Genomic DNA, 22,500 nt, shown 5'->3' on the forward strand with positions numbered 1-22,500 from the left:
ATACTAGCGCAGATGTATTGTTGTCCTGGTGGAAACAGGTTGCGATGACGAAAAAAGACGAGAACATTTATCAGAAATATGGAGAAATATGGGGTTTGTCCCCTTAAATTCAAATTCAAACTCAATTACATTTAAAAAAAACACAATATAATGCACATATCAAATAAATATAGAATATAATATTTATTTTAGATTCATATTTTATATAAGATTAGCTAACCGTACACATTATGATGATATGAAACCATAATCATAGGTATAAATATAATATATATAAAATGTAATATAAGGTATAAATAACGCAGTATGCACAGTATACACAAACCATGTTGCCCATAACCTCCAACTTTGTATTTGTCCACCCTCTGCCTCCAGCCTGTCTGTGGGACAGAAAGATCAGGACAGGGCATTGGCGGCGGCACTGACCGACAGCCTCTGGTTGGCCGGCCAGGAGGTCAGCGCCACCGTTACCTTGGTGACCGAAGACTACTGCATCACACCTCACCTGGACTACAAACTGGACAACTTCACAGAGAGGGTACCTGACAGAGAGGAGACCTGGCAGAGAGGAGACCTGACAGAGAGGAGACCTGGCAGAGAGGAGACCTGACAGAGAGGAGACCTGACAGAGAGGGGACCTGACAGAGAGGAGACCTGACAGTGAGGAGACCTGACAGAGAGGAGACCTGGCAGAGAGGGGACCTGGCAGAGAGGAGACCTGACAGAGAGGAGACCTGACAGAGGGGAGACCTGACAGAGAGGAGACCTGACAGAGAGGGGACCTGACAGAGAGGAGACCTGACAGAGAGAGGACCTGACAGAGAGGAGACCTGACAGAGAGGAGACCTGGCAGAGAGGAGACCTGACAGAGGGGAGACCTGACAGAGGGGAGACCTGGCAGAGAGGGAACCTGACAGAGAGGAGACCTGACAGAGAGGGGACCTGACAGAGAGAGGACCTGACAGAGAGGAGACCTGACAGAGAGGAGACCTGGCAGAGAGGAGACCTGACAGAGGGGAGACCTGACAGAGGGGAGACCTGGCAGAGAGGGAACCTGACAGAGAGGAGACCTGACAGAGAGGGGACCTGACAGAGAGGAGACCTGACAGTGAGGAGACCTGACAGAGAGGAGACCTGGCAGAGAGGGGACCTGACAGTGAGGGGACCTGGCAGAGAGGGGACCTGACAGAGAGGAGACCTGACAGTGAGGAGACCTGGCAGTGAGGAGACCTGACAGAGAGGAGACCTGGCAGAGAGGGGACCTGACAGTGAGGAGACCTGGCAGAGAGGAGACCTGACAGAGAGGAGACCTGACAGTAACCACTGAGATGGGACCTGACAAAGAGGAGACCTGACAGAGAGGGGACCTGACAGAGAGGAGACCTGACAGAGAGGAGACCTGACAGTGAGGAGACCTGGCAGTGAGGAGACCTGACAGAGAGGAGACCTGACAGTAACCACTGAGATGGGACCTGACAGAGGGGAGACCTGACAGAGAGGGGACCTGACAGTGAGGAGACCTGACAGAGAGGAGACCTGACAGTAACCACTGAGATGGGACTTGACAGAGAGGAGACCTGACAGTAACCACTGAGATGGGACCTGACAGAGAGGAGACCTGACAGAGAGGGGACCTGACAGTGAGGAGACCTGACAGTGAGGAGACCTGACAGAGAGGAGACCTGACAGTAACCACTGAGATGGGACCTGACAGAGAGGAGACTTGACAGTAACCACTGAGATGGGACCTGACAGAGAGGAGACCTGGCAGTGAGGAGACCTGACAGAGAGGAGACCTGACAGTAACCACTGAGATGGGACCTGACAAAGAGGAGACCTGACAGAGAGGAGACCTGACAGTAACCACTGAGATGGGACCTGACAAAGAGGAGACCTGACAGAGAGGAGACCTGACAGTAACCACTGAGATGGGACCTGACAGAGAGGAGACCTGACAGAGAGGGGACCTGACAGTGAGGAGACCTGACAGTACTTGGTATAATATTAATACATAATTAATTATTATATATGTGACTGTCTTTCAGCTGCAGCTGTTCACGTTTAACAATAAGGACGATGTGAAGAAGTTCATCCTGGAGCACATTCAGTGTGTGAGTCAATTTGAATTGATCACATCAACACATACAGCAGCTGGTTGAAGTTAGAATAATCAATATTTACCAAATCAAAGTGGTGATGAGGACTTGTTGTTGCAGTTTAAAGAGGAGGGGAGTCACGGAGTCATCCTGTTCCTGTACAGTCTCATCTGCTCCCGGACAGTGGACAGGTAACCTTCGGGTGTTAGCGCCCCCTACATGGCGCACAGACAGAGTTAAAGAAGCAGAATCTGACCAATGAGCTGCTACCAACGCATTCATCTCAGTGAACAGCACAGCAGCCTCAGCATGCAGACGATGTGATGCTGCGATTAACATGTAAAGATGGAGATTTGGAAAAGATATGGAAAGATTTTCCTGAGATTATAAAGTCACTAATTTATTCTCGTACATTCACTACTTTAATCGCAGAGAAAATGCAAGTTATTTTTCTCAAACTATTACCCCCTTTTACTATTACCCTACTTTTAAACCTACAATGGACACCATCGTAACAAACTGTTTAAAAACTAAAATTGAAAAATACAGATTTGCAATCTAAACCTAAAAAGCAAACTTTTAACTGACTTTAAAAACTTTACTTAAAGTAGAAACATACAATATTAAACTTCCAACTTCAGTTCAGCTGCAGAGGTTTAAGTCTGATGTCCTTACGCTAAAACTACCAAATATTCATTTATTTTCACAATGTCAATGTTAATGTTTATTTACATCGTGTTTTATGTAAACAAACACAAACCTTAATTATTCCCTGTATATATATATATATATAATGCTCAGAGGATTTGTCTCTGACACTTTGATGCATCTGTATAGTTTGAGCAGGAAACCATGGAAACAGCAGGTATTTGTCCCAAATATGAGAAAATGTCTCAAACTGCTGAAAATAGTCAAATGTTATTATTTATATATATTACATTCTGCTTTAATGTGTTTAATGACTGTGTGTGTTAGATACAAACTCTACTACACACTGGTTATAGCAGCGGAGGTTGAATGTTTTCTACAGAGGTGGTCTCCTCTTCCTCTCAGGCTGAAGGAGGATCTGGACTCCTCCACCTCCCACCTGCTGAACCTCAGTCTGGGAAACTTCGTCTGTCGCCAGGTGAGAACTCACCTGCAGCATTTTAATTTATTTCATTTGATAGGGACGATGCAATTTCACAATATGAAACTCTATAGCTAATTCAAACTCTAGTTGGGCTTTTACATGTGCAGTGTAATTCAAATATTTCAGTACAATAAAATAACAGATAGGGAAATACAATAATATTCACATATTATATCAGAGGTTCCATCACAGGCCACAATGTAATAAAAACTCCTGCACACTCTTAGTGTAAGTGAACCTGGTTCATCTGAAGATCTGTTTTCTGCCTTCATGCCTCCTGTCTTGAAGTTACTTTCATTGGCTCTGCATCACGTTATGTTTTTGTCTTTGCGGCTCGGGTTCGGCCGTCTCTGCTGTGTCAGCAGGCTCTGCTCAACCTGCTGCTGACAGGGACGGCCAGTCCGCACGTCTTCAACGGCATTCTGTTGTTCGGGGAGGACGGACGGCCTCTGCAGCGCCCCCTGCAGGGCGTTCTGTCCCGCAGCGACGTGGGGTACTTACACTGGAGCCGAGAGCAGATGGAGAGAGGCAGACTGCCACAGGTACTTTACTGAATACTGCTGTAGTATTGCTCATACTACTACTATATATACTACTAATACTATATATATTACTACAATATTACATACACTACTACCATATATACTACTACTACTACTACTATACCACGACTGCTACTATATATACTACTACTACTGCTACTATATACGTATATACATATATACTACTATATATATATATATATACACACTACTACTACTATATACACTACTACTGCTACTACTATATATACTATTACTATATATGTAAATGTATATACACGACTACTGTCACAGTCTTGATTTTTGTATATTGTGTTTTATTTTGAAGTCACTCCCCCTTATGTCATGTCTAGTTGTACTTCCTGTCTGTGTGTTTCCCTCTGTGATTGTTGATTTGTTCCTCCTGTGTCCGTTCACTTTGCCCTTGTGTTTTAGCTTTTCTCCCCAGCTGTGTCTCGTTCCCCTCGTTTAGTGTCTGTGTGTATATATCCCTGTCTTTCCCAGTGTTCCTTGTCAGATCGTCATCTGCAAGTGTCACCCTTGCAGATGTCTCCTTGTGCTTCCTCGTGCTCCCCGTGTCATCCTGGTTTGTCTTTTCAGTTTATTGTTTACCTTTTGTTATTTTGTAAGCTTTTTGAAATAAAGCCCTCTTTTTGTTAATCTCCTCGTCTTGCATTTGAGTCCTCACCTTTTCATATATATATATATATATATATATATATATATATATATATATATATATATATATACACACACTGTGCACAATTATTAGGCAAGTTGTAATTTTGAGGATTCATTTTATTATTGAATTATTACAGTGCTCTCAATCCAAAATGTTAATAAGCCTGAATATTTAAGAAAGTAAAAGTGAGGTTTTGGCTTTCTTAGGAGAATATCTGTGTGCACCATTATGTGCAGAATTATTATGCAACTAATGAAAAACGAAGGTTTTCCCATCTCACTCACGCTTCATTTCAATAAGTCACAAGCCTTCCATTCATGGAGTCTGTCAGTTTCTTGATCTGTTGATGATCAACTTTTTGTGCAGCAGCAGCCACGCACGCACACGCACACACACTGTTCAGAGAGGTGGACTGTTTTCCTTCAGCGTAAATCTTCCGTTTAACAAGGGCCCACAAGTTCTCAGTAGGGCTTAGGTCAGGTAACTGACAGGTGAGGAAGGGGGCCACGTCATTATTCTTTCATCTTTAAGGCCTTTACTGGCTAGCCACGCAGTGGAGGACTTCGATGCATGCGATGGATCATCGACCTGCATAAGAATCATGGTATTCTTGAAAGAAGCAGACATGTTCCTGAACCACTGCTTTAGGAAAGTGTCTTCTAAAAACTGGCAGTGGTTTTGGGAGTTGATTTTGAGTCCATCTTCAACCTGAAACTAGCACATCTGTAATAATACCAGCCCATACCAGTACCCCACCTCCACCTTGCTGGCGTCTGAGTCGAAGTGGAGCTCTGTGCCCGTTACTGATCTAGCCACGGGCCCATCCATCTGGTCCGTCAAGAGTCACTCTCATCTCATCCGTCCAGAAAACCTTGGAAAAATCTGTCTTCAGATATTTCTTGGCCCAGTCTTGACGTTTCAATTTATGTGTCTTGTTCAGTGGTGGTTGGGTTCAGCCTCCTTACCTTGGCCATGTCTCTGAGCACTGAACACCTTGTACTTCTGGGTGCTCCAGGTAGGTTGCAGTTCTGGAATATGACAGCACTGGAGGATAATGACTTCCTGGTAGCTTCACGTTTGATTCTTCTCAAATTTTTGGCAGTTAATTTGCGTCTTTTTTTTCTCAACACGTTTCTTGAGACCCTGTTGACTATTTGCAACAAAACATTTGATGGTTCTGTGATCACGCTCCAATATCTTAGCAATTTCAAGAGTGCTGCATCCCCCTGAAAGACTTTTTACAACTTGTGACTTTTCATTGTCAGTTAAATCTCTTTTTTGGCCCATTTTGCCTGCGGAAAAGAAGCTGATATAGGGTGTTGATCTCCTAAGGCCACACCTTCTCTCATTACACAAATACACATCACCTGATGTGCTTAAATCCAATACACATTCAAGTTTATACAGCTTGGAGTTGGAAAATATGCATAAAAATGATCAAAATGGTCAAAATACCTACTTGCCTAATAATTGTGCACATGGAGCCGGTTTGCGACTGACACCACGATAGAATCTGCATTGTGTTGTGTTGGATCGGGAAATAACGATGAGGAGATTTTTTCTGCCTTTTCAAGCAGTATTTATTGTCTCAAGGATCGGAGAGAGGCCTCATCCAACTCCGAGCAACTTTCTACCCACATGCCTCCTCTCCTCAGTGGAACCTCCAACAGTCTCCCGAAAGTGGCGCAAACACAGAAAGTGCCGGTTTCAGGAGTAACTAAATTTCACCAACATCCAGACTACAACGTACCCATGTGCGCCAATCTGACCCCCAAGACAACTGAAACAACATGCACGTACTTAGCCAGGGCTCACTGAAAAACTCTAAGCATTACCATCAGCTGTATACGCCACCTACTGTATAGGTTCAGAGGAAACATAAGGGTGATCAAGCCTAAGCCCCTCCTAGATTAGTATGGTGCCTTGTACACCATACAAACTCAGTATCCAGTAGACCCTGCTACCCTTAAATACATACATCAGTCACATTGTCCCTATGAGTTATATCCACCAGATCAGAGGTACAGGAAAACAAATTATAAGTGTAAAATAGCCAACGTTAACATCAGTCAAGCTAACATATACCTGGCCGCCTAATGCAATTAGCTGCAATTCACACTGCTGGGTCACATCTGATTCATTTCCCCACCACAAAACTTACTCCGGAAACCAAAACATCACGCCGGATTACAGTTTATTGTATGTACTTTCAAAGCAATGTTCTCATCTGTCATGTGGGTGGAAAGAAATCCTGATTCAAGCCAACCATGTGAATGCAGCCTATGAACTAAGCCAGATAACGTTAGCATTAGCTAGCGAGCTAGCCTACTTCTTGAGCATGTCTTGCAGAGAGCCAGGTAGGTATTTCATCACTGTGTCCATGATGCTCTCCTCTTCCTCCTCGTCGCCACAGGGGGTTGGCACCAGCTTCTTGGGTCGAGTCAAGCTGCCCTCTGCAGGCTCCTCGTCCGCAGCAGCTGCCTCAGCCTCGGCCTCCTCGCGCTTTTTCAAGCCATACTTATCTCTGATGCCTTGCTTCATGCTTTCCAGCTCAGCCTCCATCTTGCCCTTCCTCTCCTTCTTCTCTTCCTTCAGTGGTCAGGTTATCGGAGACAGACTTTAGTACATGAAAGTAAATGTGTGGTGTGCAGCAACCTCTGGTGACCAAGCTGGTGTTGATCCACAGCCTCAGGAACATGAAGAAACAGCCTGAAGCACTGTGAATCCGGGTCACGGCACCACTGTAGCCGGTCTGTAGCTGACACCACGATCGACTCTGCGTTGTGTTGTGTTGGATCAGGAAATAATGATGAGGAGAATTTCTGCCTTTTCAACCAGCATTTATTGTCTCAAGGCTCGGAGAGAGGCCTTATGCAGCGCCGAGCAACTCTCTACCCACATGCCTCCTCACCTCAGCGGAACCTAAAACCGTCTCCCGGAAGTGGCGCGAACACAGAAAGTGCCGGTTTCAGGAGTATCAAAATAAAAGCATATTTAACCAAATAAGACTCCTCAAAATAAATATACAAAAAGGAGTATTATTACAACAAAATATGAACAAATGGATGTTTTTGAAATATAAAACAAGTTATCATTTATACATCGGTTACACACAGTGTATATATATATATATATATATATATATATATATATATATATACATAATTATAAATATATTGTTGTTGTGTCCTTCGCCTCAGTGTCCCCAGCCTTTCCCTTGTCCTCAGCCTGTCCCCTGTCCTCTGTCCCCAGGTGGGCAGCATGCTGAAGACCCCCCTGTTCCCGGTGTGGCTCTGCTGTATAAACTGCAGTCACTCTGTGGTGTTTGGTCTGAACCGCTCGCTGCTCTCTGATTGGAAGATGGAGCACCTGTTCACGCTGTACTACTACAATGGGCAGCGCTCACAGAGGACGACCGCCCGGCTCACTGTGGGTGAGGACGTCCCCCTGAAGCCTTTACACAGTGGAGGGGGGTGGCGGTAAACAGTTACAGTGGATATGTGTAGGGCTTTTAATGTGAAAGGTAAGAAGGAAGGATTAATGTTGTTTTATAATCTTCATCATAACCCTCGACTACACGACTGAAGTGTACGTTTACACGTAACTTCTGTTACGTACAGAGTCAATGCAAAGACAACACCAGGCGAGTTATCGCAGCATCTGTGGCTCCTGTCATCAATAACAAACATCCTAAATCATTAAAGTCACAGTGTGTAGATATCTGTAGATATGTGTGTGTAGATATCTGTAGATATGTGTGTGTAGATATGTGTGTGTAGATATGTGTGTGTAGATATCTGTAGATATGTGTGTGTAGATGTGTGTAGATATATGTAGATGTGTGTAGATATGTGTGTAGATATCTGTAGATATGTGTGTAGATATGTGTGTAGATATGTGTGTGTAGGTATGTGTGTAGATATGTGTGTGTAGATGCGTGTAGATAGTTGTGTGTAGATATGTGTGTAGATATGCGTGTGTAGATGTGTGTAGATATGTGTGTGTAGATGTGTGTAGGTATATGTGTAGATATGTGTGTGTAGATGTGTGTAGATATGTGTGTGTAGATGTGTGTAGATGTGTGTAGATATGCGTGTGTAGATGTGTGTGTAGATGTGTGTGTAGATATGTGTGTGTAGATGTGTGTAGATATGTGTGTGTAGATGTGTGTAGATATGTGTGTGTAGGTATGTGTGTAGATATGTGTGTAGATATGTGTGTGTAGAAATGTGTGTAGATGTGTGTGTGTAGATGTGTGTGCAGATGTGTGTGTGTAGAAACATGTTTACGTCTCATTTACATGGAGCAGCTACACTGTTAGCTTAGCGCTGATCAACCAAACTCCATTCAGAAAACAAGCATTTTAAGAGCAGTTAGCTTGTGGTCTTGCAGACCCGACAGGAACTCTTTACAAACGTCCTGATGGAGTTATTCCTGTTGATCCTTTATTGTGAATCACAGATAAATATCTTTATTTTGGTTCATACTGCTGTAGTGAACCTAAGTAATTTAAAGAAGTAGTGGTTAGGTCTAATCCAGAGTCTGTCTGCAGATACTCACTCTCACCACTGGGAGAGGTCCTGCAGACTCTCAGATGGAGACCCGGAGAAAAGGTTCCCTTCACTTGAGATGACCATCAGGACCAAGTGGGACGGAGCCGCAATAGACTGGAGCGGCATCGTACCTTTCTACTGACCACCTGACAGGAAGCTCCTCCAATCAGCAGGCAGCAACACGTGGCAGAGCTGCAGGACGACAGCTGATTAACTGTGTTTAAAGTTCCCCTAATTAAAACGTTGTCAGCTGATCTTCAGTCTTGTGTTTCTTCCTGAGAGAAAACTTCTCGACGTTTAGTTAGAGACGCACCGATGTGTGTCAGATGTGTCCGATTATGAGCCGGTCAAACACGCAGCACAATGGTTGTGATATGCATTTTCAATTTTCACATAAACAAAATCTTGAGTGGACACAGCAAATTAAAAACTAGAAATATCAAGAAAAAGCTTTTAGTCAGAAATCCAATAAATCTTGAAATATCTCAAAAAGGTTTGAGAGGAAAAGCTCAAAATTAAAATGAAATCTTGAAATAGCGCATAAATAATAAATAATATAAAGTTGTAATACAGTTTTGAGTCGAAACCACACATTTCTGGAATTCTAAAGAATTTGCCAAACATAGTGAAATAACACAAAAAGGCTTCAAGAATGCAAAAAATCTTAAAATGTCTTTAAAAAGTGTCTCCTGAGGTGTAAAGTTGGTGTTTTGATAAAAGATTTAGTGGATAAATTATGGCGTACATGAAGCTTGTGACTTCAACATCCTCACATACTTAAGTATAGAATAGGAAGAAAAGTTGCAACATGTTTGTTTGTTGTCAGTGCAGTCGGTGCATCTCAAGTTTCAGTTTGAATCAGGTCTTTAATTCATGAAGCAAACATCCCGTGCACGTACTAATAACCCTGAGGTCCTCCTTTCCTGCTCCTCTCTGAGGTTCCAGCAGGGGGGACCCTGCAGGGGTCCAGCAGGAGGGGCATTACTGCCTCCTTCAGGTTCAGGTCTCTACATCAGTGCAAGGACCGGTTTCATGCAAGAAAATATTTTCATGGACCGACCTTCAAAAGGGGGGGGGGGGCTAACTATGAGGCTAACTATGAGGATATATAATATTATATATATATCTATATATAGATATATATATATATATCTATATATAGATATATCTATATATAGATATATATATATCTATATCTATAGATATATATATATCTATATATATATATATATATATATCTATAGATATATATATATATATATCTATCTATATATATCTATCTATATATATAGATATATATATATATATATAAATATAGATATATATCTATATATATATATATATATATATATATATATATATATAGATATATAGATATCTATATATAGATATATATCTATATATATCTATATATCTAGATAGATAGATATCTATATATAGATATATATCTATATATATCTATATATCTAGATAGATAGATATCTATATATAGATATATATCTATATATATATATATATATCTCTATATATATAGATAGATATATATCTATATATAGATATATATCTATATATCTATATATCTATATATATATATATATCTATATATCTATATATATATATATATCTATATATATATATATATATATCTATATATATATATATATCGATATGCGATATAGAGATATATATATATCTATATATAGATATATATCTATCATATATATATATACATCTATCATATATATATATATATATATATATATATATATATATATATATATATATATATATATATATATATACATATATACATATATATATCGCATATATATATATATATATATATATCGCATATATATATCGCATATATATATATATATATATATATATATATATATATATATATATATATATATATATATATATATATATATATATATATATATCGCATATATATATAGATATCTATATATATATATATATATATATCGCATATATATATATAGATATCTATATATATATATATAGATATCTATATATATATATAGATATCTATATATATATATATATCGCATATATATATATATATATCGCATATATATATATATCGCATATATATATATATCGCATACATATATATATCGCATACATATATATATCGCATACATATATATATCGCATACATATATATATATATATATATATATATATATATATATATATATATATATATATATATATATATATATATATATATATATATATATATATATATATATCGCATATATATATATATCGCATATATATATATATATATATATATATATATATATATATATATATATATATATAATATAATATATATATATATATATATATATATATATATATATATATATAATATAATATAATATATGTAAAAGTATTACGTGACTGAGACAAGCGTCTTGACATGTGTCAAGAGACACAGACGCACAGACAGATGTATCCGGTGATTTTTCAAAAATAAATCTTCTTTCAAAATAAAATATTTCTTTATTAAATCTTTCTGTTCCGGTACCGGTCTGCGGACCACTGCTCTACACCATCCCGCTCCACTGCAGCGAGGTGTACACGACCCCCCCGTCTGGCCTCGGCGAGCAGAGCAGGACGGTCTTCTTCACGTTGGAGCCGAGACGAGACACTGCGAGGACGTCCAGCATACACACAGGCTCGTCCAGAGACAGACAGACTGCGATGAAGTGAGCATGGAACCGGAGAGGATCACCTGAATAAGAGAGGGGATGTTACAGAGGGGATGTTACAGAGGGGACGTTACAGAGGGGACATTAAAGAGGGGACGTTACATAGAGGATGTTACAGAGAAGACGTTACATAGAGGATGTTACAGAGAAGACGTTACAGAGAGGACGTTACAGAAGGGACGTTAAAGAGGGGACGTTACAGAGAGGACGTTACAGAGGGGACGTTACAGAGGGGACGTTACAGAGGGGACGTTACAGAGGGGACGTTACAGAAGGGACATTAAAGAGGGGACATTAAAGAGGGGACGTTAAAGAGGGGACGTTACAGAGAGGACGTTACAGAGGGGACGTTACAGAGGGGACGTTACAGAAGGGACATTAAAGAGGGGACATTAAAGAGGGGACGTTAAAGAGGGGACGTTACAGAGAGGACGTTACAGAGGGGGCGTTACAGACTGGACATTAAAGAGGGGACGTTACATAGAGGATGTTACAGAGAAGACGTTACAGAGAGGATGTTACGGACGGGACGTTACAGAGGGGACGTTACAGAGGGGACATTACAGAGGGGACGTTACAGAAGGGACATTAAAGAGGGGACGTTACATAGAGGATGTTACAGAGAAGATGTTACAGAGGGGACGTTACAGAAGGGACATTAAAGAGGGGACGTTACATAGAGGATGTTACAGAGAAGACGTTACAGAGAGGATGTTACAGAGGGGATGTTACAGAGAAGACGTTACAGAGAAGATGTTACAGAGGGGATGTTACAGAGAGGACATTACAGAGGGGATGTTACAGAAGGGACATTAAAGAGGGGACGTTACATAGAGGATGTTACAGAGAAGATGTTACAGAGGGGACGTTACAGAAGGGACATTAAAGAGGGGACGTTACATAGAGGATGTTACAGAGAAGACGTTACAGAGAGGATGTTACAGAGGGGATGTTACAGAGAAGACGTTACAGAGAAGATGTTACAGAGGGGATGTTACAGAGAGGACATTACAGAGGGGATGTTACAGAAGGGACATTAAAGATGGGACGTTACAGAGAGGAATTAATTGTATCAGTTTGAACTTTTTTTTTTTATGCTGATTTTTCATCAATCACTTAGTCCATAAAACTCTCAGAATTTAACAAACGTCTTTAAACGTCGTGTTGGAGTCTCTGCTGCTACTCAGACTCTCCAGCAAGAGGAGCCTGAGCCTCCAACAGAACCTGCAGCAAGACTGTAGCATCGACCAATCCCGTTTGAGCGGGCTAGGGTTGGATGAAGGTAAACAGTCTGTGTGGAGCACAAGAGGAACATCATCGATGATTCACATTTTATGAGGGGTTTCCTCCCTCCACACCGCAGATGCAGGCTTTCTTCAAATTTGGCACAAACGGCCAACGATGAACTGATGAGGGGTTAAAGGTCACTACGACATAACTCAAGAATTCATATGCTGATACTGACAATTTCACACAAACGGTATGAAATGCTGCGACCCGGAGGAATGCAAACTGAAATTTGTTGGGAGGAGGCTTACAATATTTATTTATCTTTTATATGTGTTTATGGCGATTAGCCTGAATGCGTCTGGACCTAAAACACCTACAGAAAGTATCTCAAGGCTGCTAATGTTCGACACACTGAGAAGGAATACCCCCCCAAGGTTTATCTGCTGAACCTTCTAAACACTTAAAACTAGATTGTTCTACACACTGACCTGGATACACCAGGAAGTCACCTCCGAACTTCCCCGCCGAGGTCAGGTAGAAGCCCCGCCCCCTCAGGTCTCTGAACACCTGGTACCTGGCGGTGGTGCCGTGCGGCTCATCCTGTCCTCTGATTGGCCGGTCGGCCCGCAGGAAGGTGCGGGCATCGGGACAGTGAGACAGCCCCGCCCTCGCTGTGCTCAGCTGCACTGCCAGAGCAGAGCGAGGGAGGGTAAAGTTCCGGTCCAGGGACTCCATGCGACCCCGCAGGGCCTCGTCTACGGCCCCAGCTGCAGACTCTAAGAGGTCCAGAACCAGGACTGTTAGATCAGCTACAACTTCATAGAACTTTGAGACAAATGTACAAAAGGTTTCCAACCCCTTGAGTCTATAAATCACAAACACGCCAGGGACTAACGATTGTAAGATTTAAAAATAAAATGTTAGACAAAGATCTTATAAAGATTACAGTACTTTTTGTTTATGGAAGAAATGTCTTGTTGAGCTGTAACTAAAGTATTATCTAATCATTTTCTAGTTTCGAAGGCGATGTCTTTGTAAGTTAAAGATATTCACTCGAGCCGGAACAGCTACAGCGCCACCTATTGGTAAAATGGCACCAAATGTGTCATGTTGACGAGTGTTCAGGAGATACAACATGTTTTGAAACATAAGCCCCGCCAAAGCAAACTTTGACGGCCAGCTGCAGAAACACTGTAACAAATATCCCACTCTGTGCAGAGAACATCTGGAACAAATTTGGTGACGATTGCTCAAAATCTGTAGAAGCAGCAAACAGATTTGGCCACAAATCAAAATGGCTGAAAATGGTTCTAGACACACGTGGGCGTGGCTTATACGGACAGATTTGTCTGTATGCAGAGATCACAGGAAAAACATTATTTGTTTCTGAGACTTGAGACTCGGACACACTTTCCAGGGAGAGCTGCGGTCTTCTCCTGCTCGGGATGCGTACGCCACCAACTGGACGAAACAGGAGCATGTGACGTCTGTGATTTTCGTATGATTGAGTGATTATATTTAAGTTGTGTGGCGGACACTATCAACACTACACTACTACGTTTAAACCCTAATCGTAAGTGTAGTAGTGTGGCTTACTTTCTCGTCTCCTTGGAAACACCGGATCGTTGATCAACAAAGTTTATTTTTCTGTTGATCGACTAATCGTTGCTAAAAAAGAAAAAGAAAAAAAAAAAGCTTCTCGTTGAAGAACTTGGATTTGTGAATATTAAATTCAGTAAGAACAATAAACAGATTAATAAATAAACAGAGTCAATGAATTCAAAGCAACAGAGCAGTCGATCAGCAGTAACTCTCCACAAACTTACATCAAAGTCTTCCTGCAAATACTGATCAAAGTTTGTTGGATAAAACCTGTGAAGCATTTTAAAGACAGTGAATTTGTAAATCAATAAAAAAAAATTAACTTATTTCAACAAATATCTCCAACACGTATCAATACGACGAGGCAGCAGGAGTTCTTATAGGTTCTCACCACTACGTGGGGACGTCATGGCGCGGAGCAGCGCTGACTTCCTGTCCTGCAGAGCGAGCACACTCTGTTCCTCAAAACTCCTCTGCTGCTCCTGCTGGTGGAGCTCCACGCCCCCTCCATCCTGCAAACAAATGAAACGCACCTGAGGGCTGGCTGGTTATCAGCAGGTTAACTAACCCGTTATCAGCAGGTAAACTAACCAGGTTAACAGGTAAACTAACCTGGTTATCAGCAGGTAAACTGGTTATTAAATAAGAACAGAGTTCTATCGATTGCTTTATTGTAAATAATATCAGCGTGAAATGACAATAACCAAACACGTACGATACAGGCTGAAACACAGACATGTTTACAACTCAATCTAGTTCCGGGTTCCGGTCGCGCCAATACAAGAGACCGTTCATTTATGCATCCGTATAGTACAATGTTCTCTATCTCCCTCCAAGTCTTTATTAAGCCAACGGGTAAAGGCTGAAAAACTTGAAGTTCAATGAATATGAACGAATGTCTATCGAACTCATTGTATGACTAGCCCATGGAATAGTCCTTGTGCCAGGTAGGCACGCTGGTCGCCCTGGTGGATCGGCGTCGACCGATCGCTGGTGCTGGCGGTCTCACGCCGGGCTCTGGTGGGGCTCTTAGGGTCCCAAGGGCTGGTGGTGGCGTCTGGTGGGTCGCGTGCGTCGACGTGCCTCGTCCTGCTGCTGGAGTGACTGATGCAGGCAGTGCATTGCGCCGGGGTGTGCTCACTGATGTCAGTACAGACGGGTATGTGGGGCCCGTTTGCGTCGCAGGTGTCACGGGATCGATGTCGTGGTCAGGTAACTGTGGTGTCACGACGGGTGCCGGCACAATGATGCGGGTTGCTAGGTCGTCATAGATCGATCGGGGTGGCGGCTGGTCGTTATGGACTGGGCTGAACTTGCTCAGGGATTTCCTGTTCCGAAGAGTGACTTTGCCCGATCCGTCGATCCTGATTGTGTATTGGTCGTGTTGCCGTACTTCCACGACACCGCCAGTCCTATCCCATTTGTTGGGGTGGGGTTCTGTACGCGGACTAAGTCCCCTACTGCGAGTGGCGGAAGACGTTTAGTGCGCTCTGTCCAGGATTCAGACATGCAAATGTGATGTTTGCGGAGGGCCTCCTCTCTTCCTTTCAGGGTCTCACGCCAAGTCTCGTGCGGTCTGTACTTCCCGGGGAAGATCGGGATGAAATCGCGTATCGGGTGGCCGAAAACACACATGGCCGGGTAGATCTTTGTGTCAGGGTCTGGCGTGTTATTGGCGTATATATTGTAATATCGCTCTCTGAACTCGGATCCCCTGTCCGATGCGAGCTCTTCTGGAGTCCTGTACATCACGAAGACGCGGCGTAAGTGGCTTATAAGGCCAGTGGCGCCACGTGTCGATGTTGAGATGATCGGCCAGTTCAAGTATCGGTCCACCGTCACGAGGTAATGTACACCCCTGTGTACGAATAAATCTGAGCAAACTGCCTGAAAGGGGTAAACGACCGGGACAGGTGGGGTAGGTGGAGCTCCAGGCTGGGATGGTGCCATCCGGTGGCAGTGTTTGCAGTTTCTCCTAGTGGTGCTGATGTCGGCCGACATACCTGGCCAGAACACAGAGGATTCTGCGCGGACGGTCATCATCGATATACCCTGGTGGGCAGCATGTAGGGCGCTCAGCACCTCGCCGCGGAGTGAGGGGGGGGTATGACTACTCTGTCATTGTATAGGATCACTCCGTCTGTCGATGTAATGTTTTCGCGGTACTGGTGAAAGTTGCGAATGGCCTCTGGCATCTCGATCTTTGAGTCGGGGATGCCGTCCACTGCCATTTCCTCCGCCTCGGTTGCCAGCATGGGGAGTGTGGTTGGCTTGGTTGGCGGCTCCAAACGTCGCGGGCAGTCACACAATTCTGAGGTCGCCAGGTTCACCTCCCCGAGTGTGGGGAATTTGTCCCAGATCATGCCCAGGTCCACACAGGCTGCACGGGAGAGGAATATGCGGTCCGACGTGTCCGTCACATATGCAATTTGGCGAGTCTCTAACCTCCGAGCGTCATCACTGTTAATCTGACCACTGCAGCTCCGAGAGTACGAATTCCCTTGTTATTTGTTATTGTATGAGGTCCTCAGCATTCAGACCCATTTGTTGGGCGACTTTAATGCGATCAGACAGCTTTGGCACCCTGTGTCGGCCATAGCAGGCAGGGACACCGCGCGGGTTCGTTTCTGAAGATCAAAACCCAGCGCTTTATAATCTTCGCGCTCGTTGGTGAGCGTGAGGTTGACATAAGGCTGGACTTCCGTTTCATCCACTTATCGCACATATCAGCGTACTGGTTGTGAGCGAGGGGGAGTGTGCACAACCCGTCATCTGTGCTGGCCATGGTGACCGTGTATAACTCAACGAAGGCTGCCGTCTGCTCATCGTACACCCCGTCGGTTTTCCCAGACAGGGAACTAGTCGGTCGGCCACCCTGGCACGCCTTACTGAGGTTATTCTGGCGACCACACTTCCGGCACTCTTTACCATACCCGGGGCACTCTGTGTGTCTGGCGCGCCACTGATGCGTCTTGTTGTGGCCCACTTCACAGCAGTAGATGCATACTCCTTCGGGCATATCCTTCGGGTTCTCTGGCCTGGCTCCTCCCCTGTTGCGGATGTCCTGCTGTTTCCCCCGCCGATATGAACTGCTGATTGCATCCGCGCCCTGAGGGTCGAGTAGGCGCGATGCCGAGCGCTTTCCAGACTCCTTGGCCCCGATATACTCTATCATGTCCTTTAATGGCATGTCCTGGTTCTTTTCACCAAGCAGGTCAAGTTGTATTTCTTGGTCGGCGATGCCGCAGGCAATCACATTGCGTAATATCTCCTCTGTGAAGTCGTTGACTTGATCGCACTCTGCCTTGGTGCCAAACACTACAATACAGGCTGAAACACAGACGTGTTTACAACTCAATCTGGTTCCGGTCGCACCTGCGCCAATACAAGGGACCGTTCATTTATGCATCCGTATAGTACAATGTTCTCTAGTTATCAGCAGGTAAACTAACCTGGTTATCAGCAGGTACGCTAATGCGATTAGCAGCAGCATGGCGCTCGGTCAGCAGTCCCTCCTCCTCCGGCAGCAGCAGCAGCGGGCGGCCCAGCCGGGTGTTCTGTCGGGGGGTTCGGGGCAGTGCACCAAGCAGCGCCCCCACCAGGCCCTGAGCCCTCACTGCCCGCAGGTCCTCCACTCGCCACAGCAGGGGAGCCGTGTCACACAGACTGACCCCTACCACGTGAGGCGAGTCCTCCTCCATCAGCAGTCTGTGGACAGCAGAAGATAACAGTGTGCATGTTGTCTACAGCTGCACTCACGCTTCTTCACTGCTGGTGTGCTTCAGAGAGTGATTAGGATGGCAGAGAAACCCGTTGGCTGCCCCGTCCTCTCTGGAACACATCTCCACCTCCCGCTGTCTCAGCAGAGCAAACAAGATACTAAAGGACAGCTCTCCCCCAGGTCACAGACTGCTCTCTCTCCCCCAGGTCACAGACTGCTGTCACAGACTGCTCTCTCTCCCCCAGGTCACAGACTGCTCTCTCTCCCCCAGGTCAGACTGCTCTCTCTCCCCCAGGTCACAGACTGCTCTCTCTCCCCCAGGTCACAGACTGCTCTCTCTCCCCCAGGTCAGACTGCTCTCTCTCCCCCAGGTCACAGACTGCTCTCTCTCCCCCAGGTCACAGACTGCTCTCTCTCCCCCAGGTCAGACTGCTCTCTCTCCCCCAGGTCAGACTGCTCGCTCTCCTGCCTTCTGGGAGAAGATACAGGAGCTTCAAATCAGCTTCTACCCCCGTCAGGCTGCTTAACCTCCACACCTAATGCAATAACCATCTTCACACACATACACACTCTGAATGCACTTTTAAAAAGTATAAACTATTTCTATATCAATATTTGTAACTATGTATTCCCCGTATGATTGCTTGTGTTGTCTGTCCTACTGCCGTGTTTTTAATGTTATGTATGTCTTTGTATTCAATGCACTCTGTACTCCTTGAACTTTTTGTATAATGACAATAAAAGGCTTTAACTTTAACTTTTTCATCTCCACATAATGTTCGGTGTCAGAAGATAGTGAAAGAAGTCCATCAGTGTCACAGTTCTGATGTTTGTAATGTCTTTACATGTCACTTTAATATAATACACATATGTACATTCATACCTTAAATAAAATGTAATTGATTAAATGTACTACAATTGAATAATTGAATAAATGTAAATGGCCAGTCAGTTATCCGTTAGTTAACCAGGTAAACTAACTATCCGTTTGTCTGTTTACCATCAGCTGTTAGCTTACCTGCTCAGTGCACGTGCTTTCTCTCACGCACTACTTCACGTCATGCCGTAAAGTGTCCCGGCTGTAGCTTTTGCTTTAACGGTTTAAACTACAACAAACAAAGCAATAAACCAAACGAGCCGCGTGTTAGTGAATCTAAAGTTCAGAGAAACAAACGAACCTTCCGCAGCTGAGTTCTGCGCTAACAGAGGGGAGTTACATATCCACACCGGCACGTCAAAGCGGGGCGGGGCTCCTGTCACACAGGGAAAGGGCACGTGCCCCGCTAACTTCAGCCGCCCGAGTACTAAGAACGTGATGTGGTAAATCTGACCAATAGGAATCAAACACTAGCTGAAGCCTTCGCGGTCTTTAGAGGCCGAACCGAGCGGTCTACGACATGAGACGGTCTACGGGGGACTTCCGGGTGCGTCACCAACTGTTCACGCCCCTACCTTTTGCAGCTCCCGTCGCCTAGCAACTCTCAGAAGTTATCACGCGCAGTTGATGCTTACTTTAACATTTTGTCCAGAGAACAGAACCAGAGATAATACTTATTTTCAATCTTGATTGAAGATATGCTTTATCACCAGCGATGATGTATTTTAGACGTGGAGGGGCTTCTCATACACACTCTGTCCATACCTTAACAGCTCTGAGCCAGCCCCCACCCATATAATGTAAACACATAAGGGACGGGTTCAGGAAATACATGTTTATTTAAAGTATGTATTACTTGTACAGACATGATAAGATGTATGTATTTTAATTGTACATATACATTTTATTCAGTGTGGGAGTCCCTAGCATCTGCAAGGGACTTGTTGTATAGGTTGCAGACTGTGCCTGCCTCGAGGCGAGCTGAAGGCGACATTATCTCAAAGCATCGACATCTTTCCCTCAGCTTTGGTCACTTGGTTTGCCTCCGAAACAGCTCTTGTCACACATGAAGTCATTGACAGTCAATGTTTTGAGACCCCCACCACATGATGCATCAGGAGACACCAGCCCATCCAAGTCCAGCAGCAAACTGTATCTGTATATACTGTAAATGTTATATTGTTTTATAATATTTTTCTGTTTATAATAATCATTCAATCATTTTCTTTGTTCATTTCCATTCATTGATTGGTAGTTTTATAAATTAAATAATCCCTTTTCTAAATTAATAAATCATATGTACAAAATAAATCCTTCTTGAACCTTGAAATCAATTAAGTTTTCATTCATTTTCATTTATAGTTCATGTAAATTTTATACACAATATATTCATCATTATATAAATTATTTATTTAAATTAATTTACATTTAATTTGTCAACAAGTTTCTCCAGCAGAGAGAAGAGTCTGTCCCTCCTCTCCCTGCTCTCCACCTCTCCCTGCTCTCCTCCTCTCCATCCTCTCCCTGCTTTCCTTCTCTCCACCTCTCCCTGCTCTCCTTCTCCCCACCTCTCCCTGCTCTCCTTCTCTCCACCTTTCCCTGCTCTCCACTTCTCCCTGCTCTCCTTCTCTCCCTGCTCTCATCCTCTCCCTGCTCTCCATCCTCTCCCTGCTCTTCCTCCTCTCCCTGCTCTCCACCTCTCCACATCTCCCTGCTCTCCACATCTCCCTGCTCTCCTTCTCTACCTGCTCTCCATCATCTCCCTGCTCTCCTTCTCTCCCTCCTCTCCCTACTCTTCCTCCACTCCCTGCTCTCCATCCTCTCCTTCTCTCCCTGCTCTCCTCCTCTCCCTTCTCTCCACCCTCTCCCTGCTCTCCACCTCTCCCTGCTCTCCACCTCTCCCTGCTCTCCCTGCTCTCCTCCTCTCCCTGCTCTCCACCCTCTCCCTGCTCTCCACCTCTCCCTGCTCTCCTTCTCTCCATCCTCTCCATCATCTCCCTGCTCTCCACCTCTCCCTACTCTCCCTCCTCTCCCTGCTCTCCTTCCTCTCCCTGCTCTCCACCCTCTCCCTGCTCTCCTTCTCTCCCTGCTCTCCACCTCTCCCTGCTCTCCTTCTCTCCATCCTCTCCCTGCTCTCCACCTCTCCCTGCTCTCCTTCTCTCCCCTCTCTCCTCATCTCCCTGCTCTCCATCCTCTCCCTGCTCTCCTCATCTCCCTGCTCTCCATCCTCTCCCTGCTCTCCACCTTCTCCCTGCTCTCCATCCTCTCCCTGCTCTCCTTCCTCTCCCTGCTCTCCTTCCTCTCCCTGCTCTCCCTGCTCTCCTTCCTCTCCCTGCTCTCCATCCTCTCCCTGCTCTCCTTCCTCTCCCTGCTCTCCTCCTCTCCCTGCTCTCCATCCTCTCCCTCCTCTCCCTCCTCTCCACCCTCTCCCTGCTCTCCACCCTCTCCCTGCTCTCCTCCTCTCCCTGCTCTCCTCCTCTCCCTGCACTCCATCCTCTCCCTGCCGCTGTGACGTAATCGGTCTACAAATGCAGCCCCTGAATCGAGACACAGCTAATGACTGACACATTTAACGAACAGTTCACAGAGAACCGGAGGTCCCTGAACGTCCCATGAAAAGAAACCCGGACACAAAGTGACTGAAAAACAAACTTTATTAGTTTCATTCAGGATATTATTCTGAAAGGAACAAAGGCTTCAGCATCTGTATGTGATGTTGCATAGCAACAGGGCTTCTCACTCTCACACACACACACACACACACTTCACTATGTTAAAGGAACATTTTGGGAAATAAACAGTTCCTCTAAAGTCTGTGAATGTTTTTACACACACACACAACTACATTTCCCAGAATTCCTTTCATCAACCTCCAAAGAAAGAAGAACAAATGGATGAAAACAGGAAACAGCAAGCTAACTGTGTGTGTGTGTGTGTTGGGGGGGAATCAAGGCCACACACCTCAACACAAGCCCCGCCCCCCTCACCTGTCCTGTCAGATGAAGAAAACTGAAGGATGAGCAGAAATGTCTCCAACACACTTGCTCTTTTTGGTGTGTGTGTGTGTGTGTGTGTGTGTGTGTGTGGGGGGGGGGGGGTGCCCCCTACAGGCTGATCTGCAGCTCCTCCAGCTCCTTCAGCAGCTGATCTTCCTTCTGCAGCTTCTCCAGCTGAGCAAAACAAACACACCTGATCATCATTAATAATCATATCATATCTATAATGTTATAATATAACCTGTTATATTTATTTATTATTCATCATATCATTAATAACGTCACCTGGTTCTTCTGAAGAACTTTCCAGATGCCTGCTGATCCT

The 22,500-nt window shown here is 44.2% G+C and overlaps 3 protein-coding genes and 1 pseudogene across 4 annotated transcripts in view; 1 reads left to right on the forward strand and 3 right to left on the reverse strand.

Annotated features, from left to right (window-relative positions):
- mindy4b (MINDY family member 4B) overlaps nt 1–9,442 on the forward strand; it is a 171,718-nt gene extending 162,276 nt beyond the window's left edge. Inside the window, exons 2-8 of the mRNA XM_029446493.1 lie at nt 376–538; nt 2,046–2,111; nt 2,217–2,287; nt 3,150–3,222; nt 3,594–3,770; nt 7,705–7,885; nt 9,005–9,442. Coding sequence (XP_029302353.1) covers nt 376–538; nt 2,046–2,111; nt 2,217–2,287; nt 3,150–3,222; nt 3,594–3,770; nt 7,705–7,885; nt 9,005–9,147 — 874 coding nt within the window. The 3' untranslated portion in view covers nt 9,148–9,442. The remainder of the gene's footprint in view (nt 1–375; nt 539–2,045; nt 2,112–2,216; nt 2,288–3,149; nt 3,223–3,593; nt 3,771–7,704; nt 7,886–9,004) is intronic.
- LOC115017800 (complexin-1-like) lies at nt 6,048–7,507 on the reverse strand. The gene has a single exon (XM_029446494.1). It carries the CDS (start codon nt 7,012–7,014, stop codon nt 6,778–6,780), a length of 237 nt encoding a protein of 78 aa, XP_029302354.1. The 5' UTR covers nt 7,015–7,507; the 3' UTR covers nt 6,048–6,777.
- A 2,078-nt stretch (nt 9,443–11,520) lies between the features above and the next one.
- Nucleotides 11,521–19,685, reverse strand: LOC115017476 (tRNA-splicing endonuclease subunit Sen34-like). Of its 2 annotated transcripts, none has more exons than XM_029445951.1 (5): nt 19,481–19,685; nt 18,034–18,289; nt 14,973–15,093; nt 13,468–13,755; nt 11,521–11,772 (listed from the first exon to the last, which is right to left on the reverse strand). In XM_029445951.1, exons 2-5 carry the CDS (start codon nt 18,280–18,282, stop codon nt 11,585–11,587), a joined length of 846 nt encoding a protein of 281 aa, XP_029301811.1. In that variant the 5' UTR covers nt 18,283–18,289; nt 19,481–19,685; the 3' UTR covers nt 11,521–11,584. The 2 variants fall into 2 exon arrangements, with proteins under 2 accessions (XP_029301811.1, XP_029301810.1); XM_029445950.1 differs by having other exon boundaries at nt 19,321–19,684.
- A 2,130-nt stretch (nt 19,686–21,815) lies between these two features.
- LOC115017708 (eukaryotic translation initiation factor 2A-like) overlaps nt 21,816–22,500 on the reverse strand; it is a 6,324-nt pseudogene continuing 5,639 nt past the window's right edge.

Source organism: Cottoperca gobio, chromosome 13, assembly GCF_900634415.1.
Source record: "Cottoperca gobio chromosome 13, fCotGob3.1, whole genome shotgun sequence".
NCBI classification, from domain to species: domain Eukaryota; kingdom Metazoa; phylum Chordata; class Actinopteri; order Perciformes; family Bovichtidae; genus Cottoperca; species Cottoperca gobio.

Bases quoted from the DNA above. Each gene is read 5' to 3' on its own strand.
- LOC115017476 (XM_029445951.1), bottom strand. From the start codon at position 18,282: ATGGAGGAGGACTCGCCTCACGTGGTAGGGGTCAGTCTGTGTGACACG. The intron at 15,094-18,033 runs GTTAGTTTACCT...ATTTGTTTGCAG, and splicing joins GCGTACCTGCTGATAACCAG to GATGGAGGGGGCGTGGAGCT. The intron at 11,773-13,467 runs GTCAGTGTGTAG...TCTCTTATTCAG, and splicing joins TGACTTCCTGGTGTATCCAG to GTGATCCTCTCCGGTTCCAT.
- LOC115017800 (XM_029446494.1), bottom strand. From the start codon at position 7,014: ATGGAGGCTGAGCTGGAAAGCATGAAGCAAGGCATCAGAGATAAGTAT.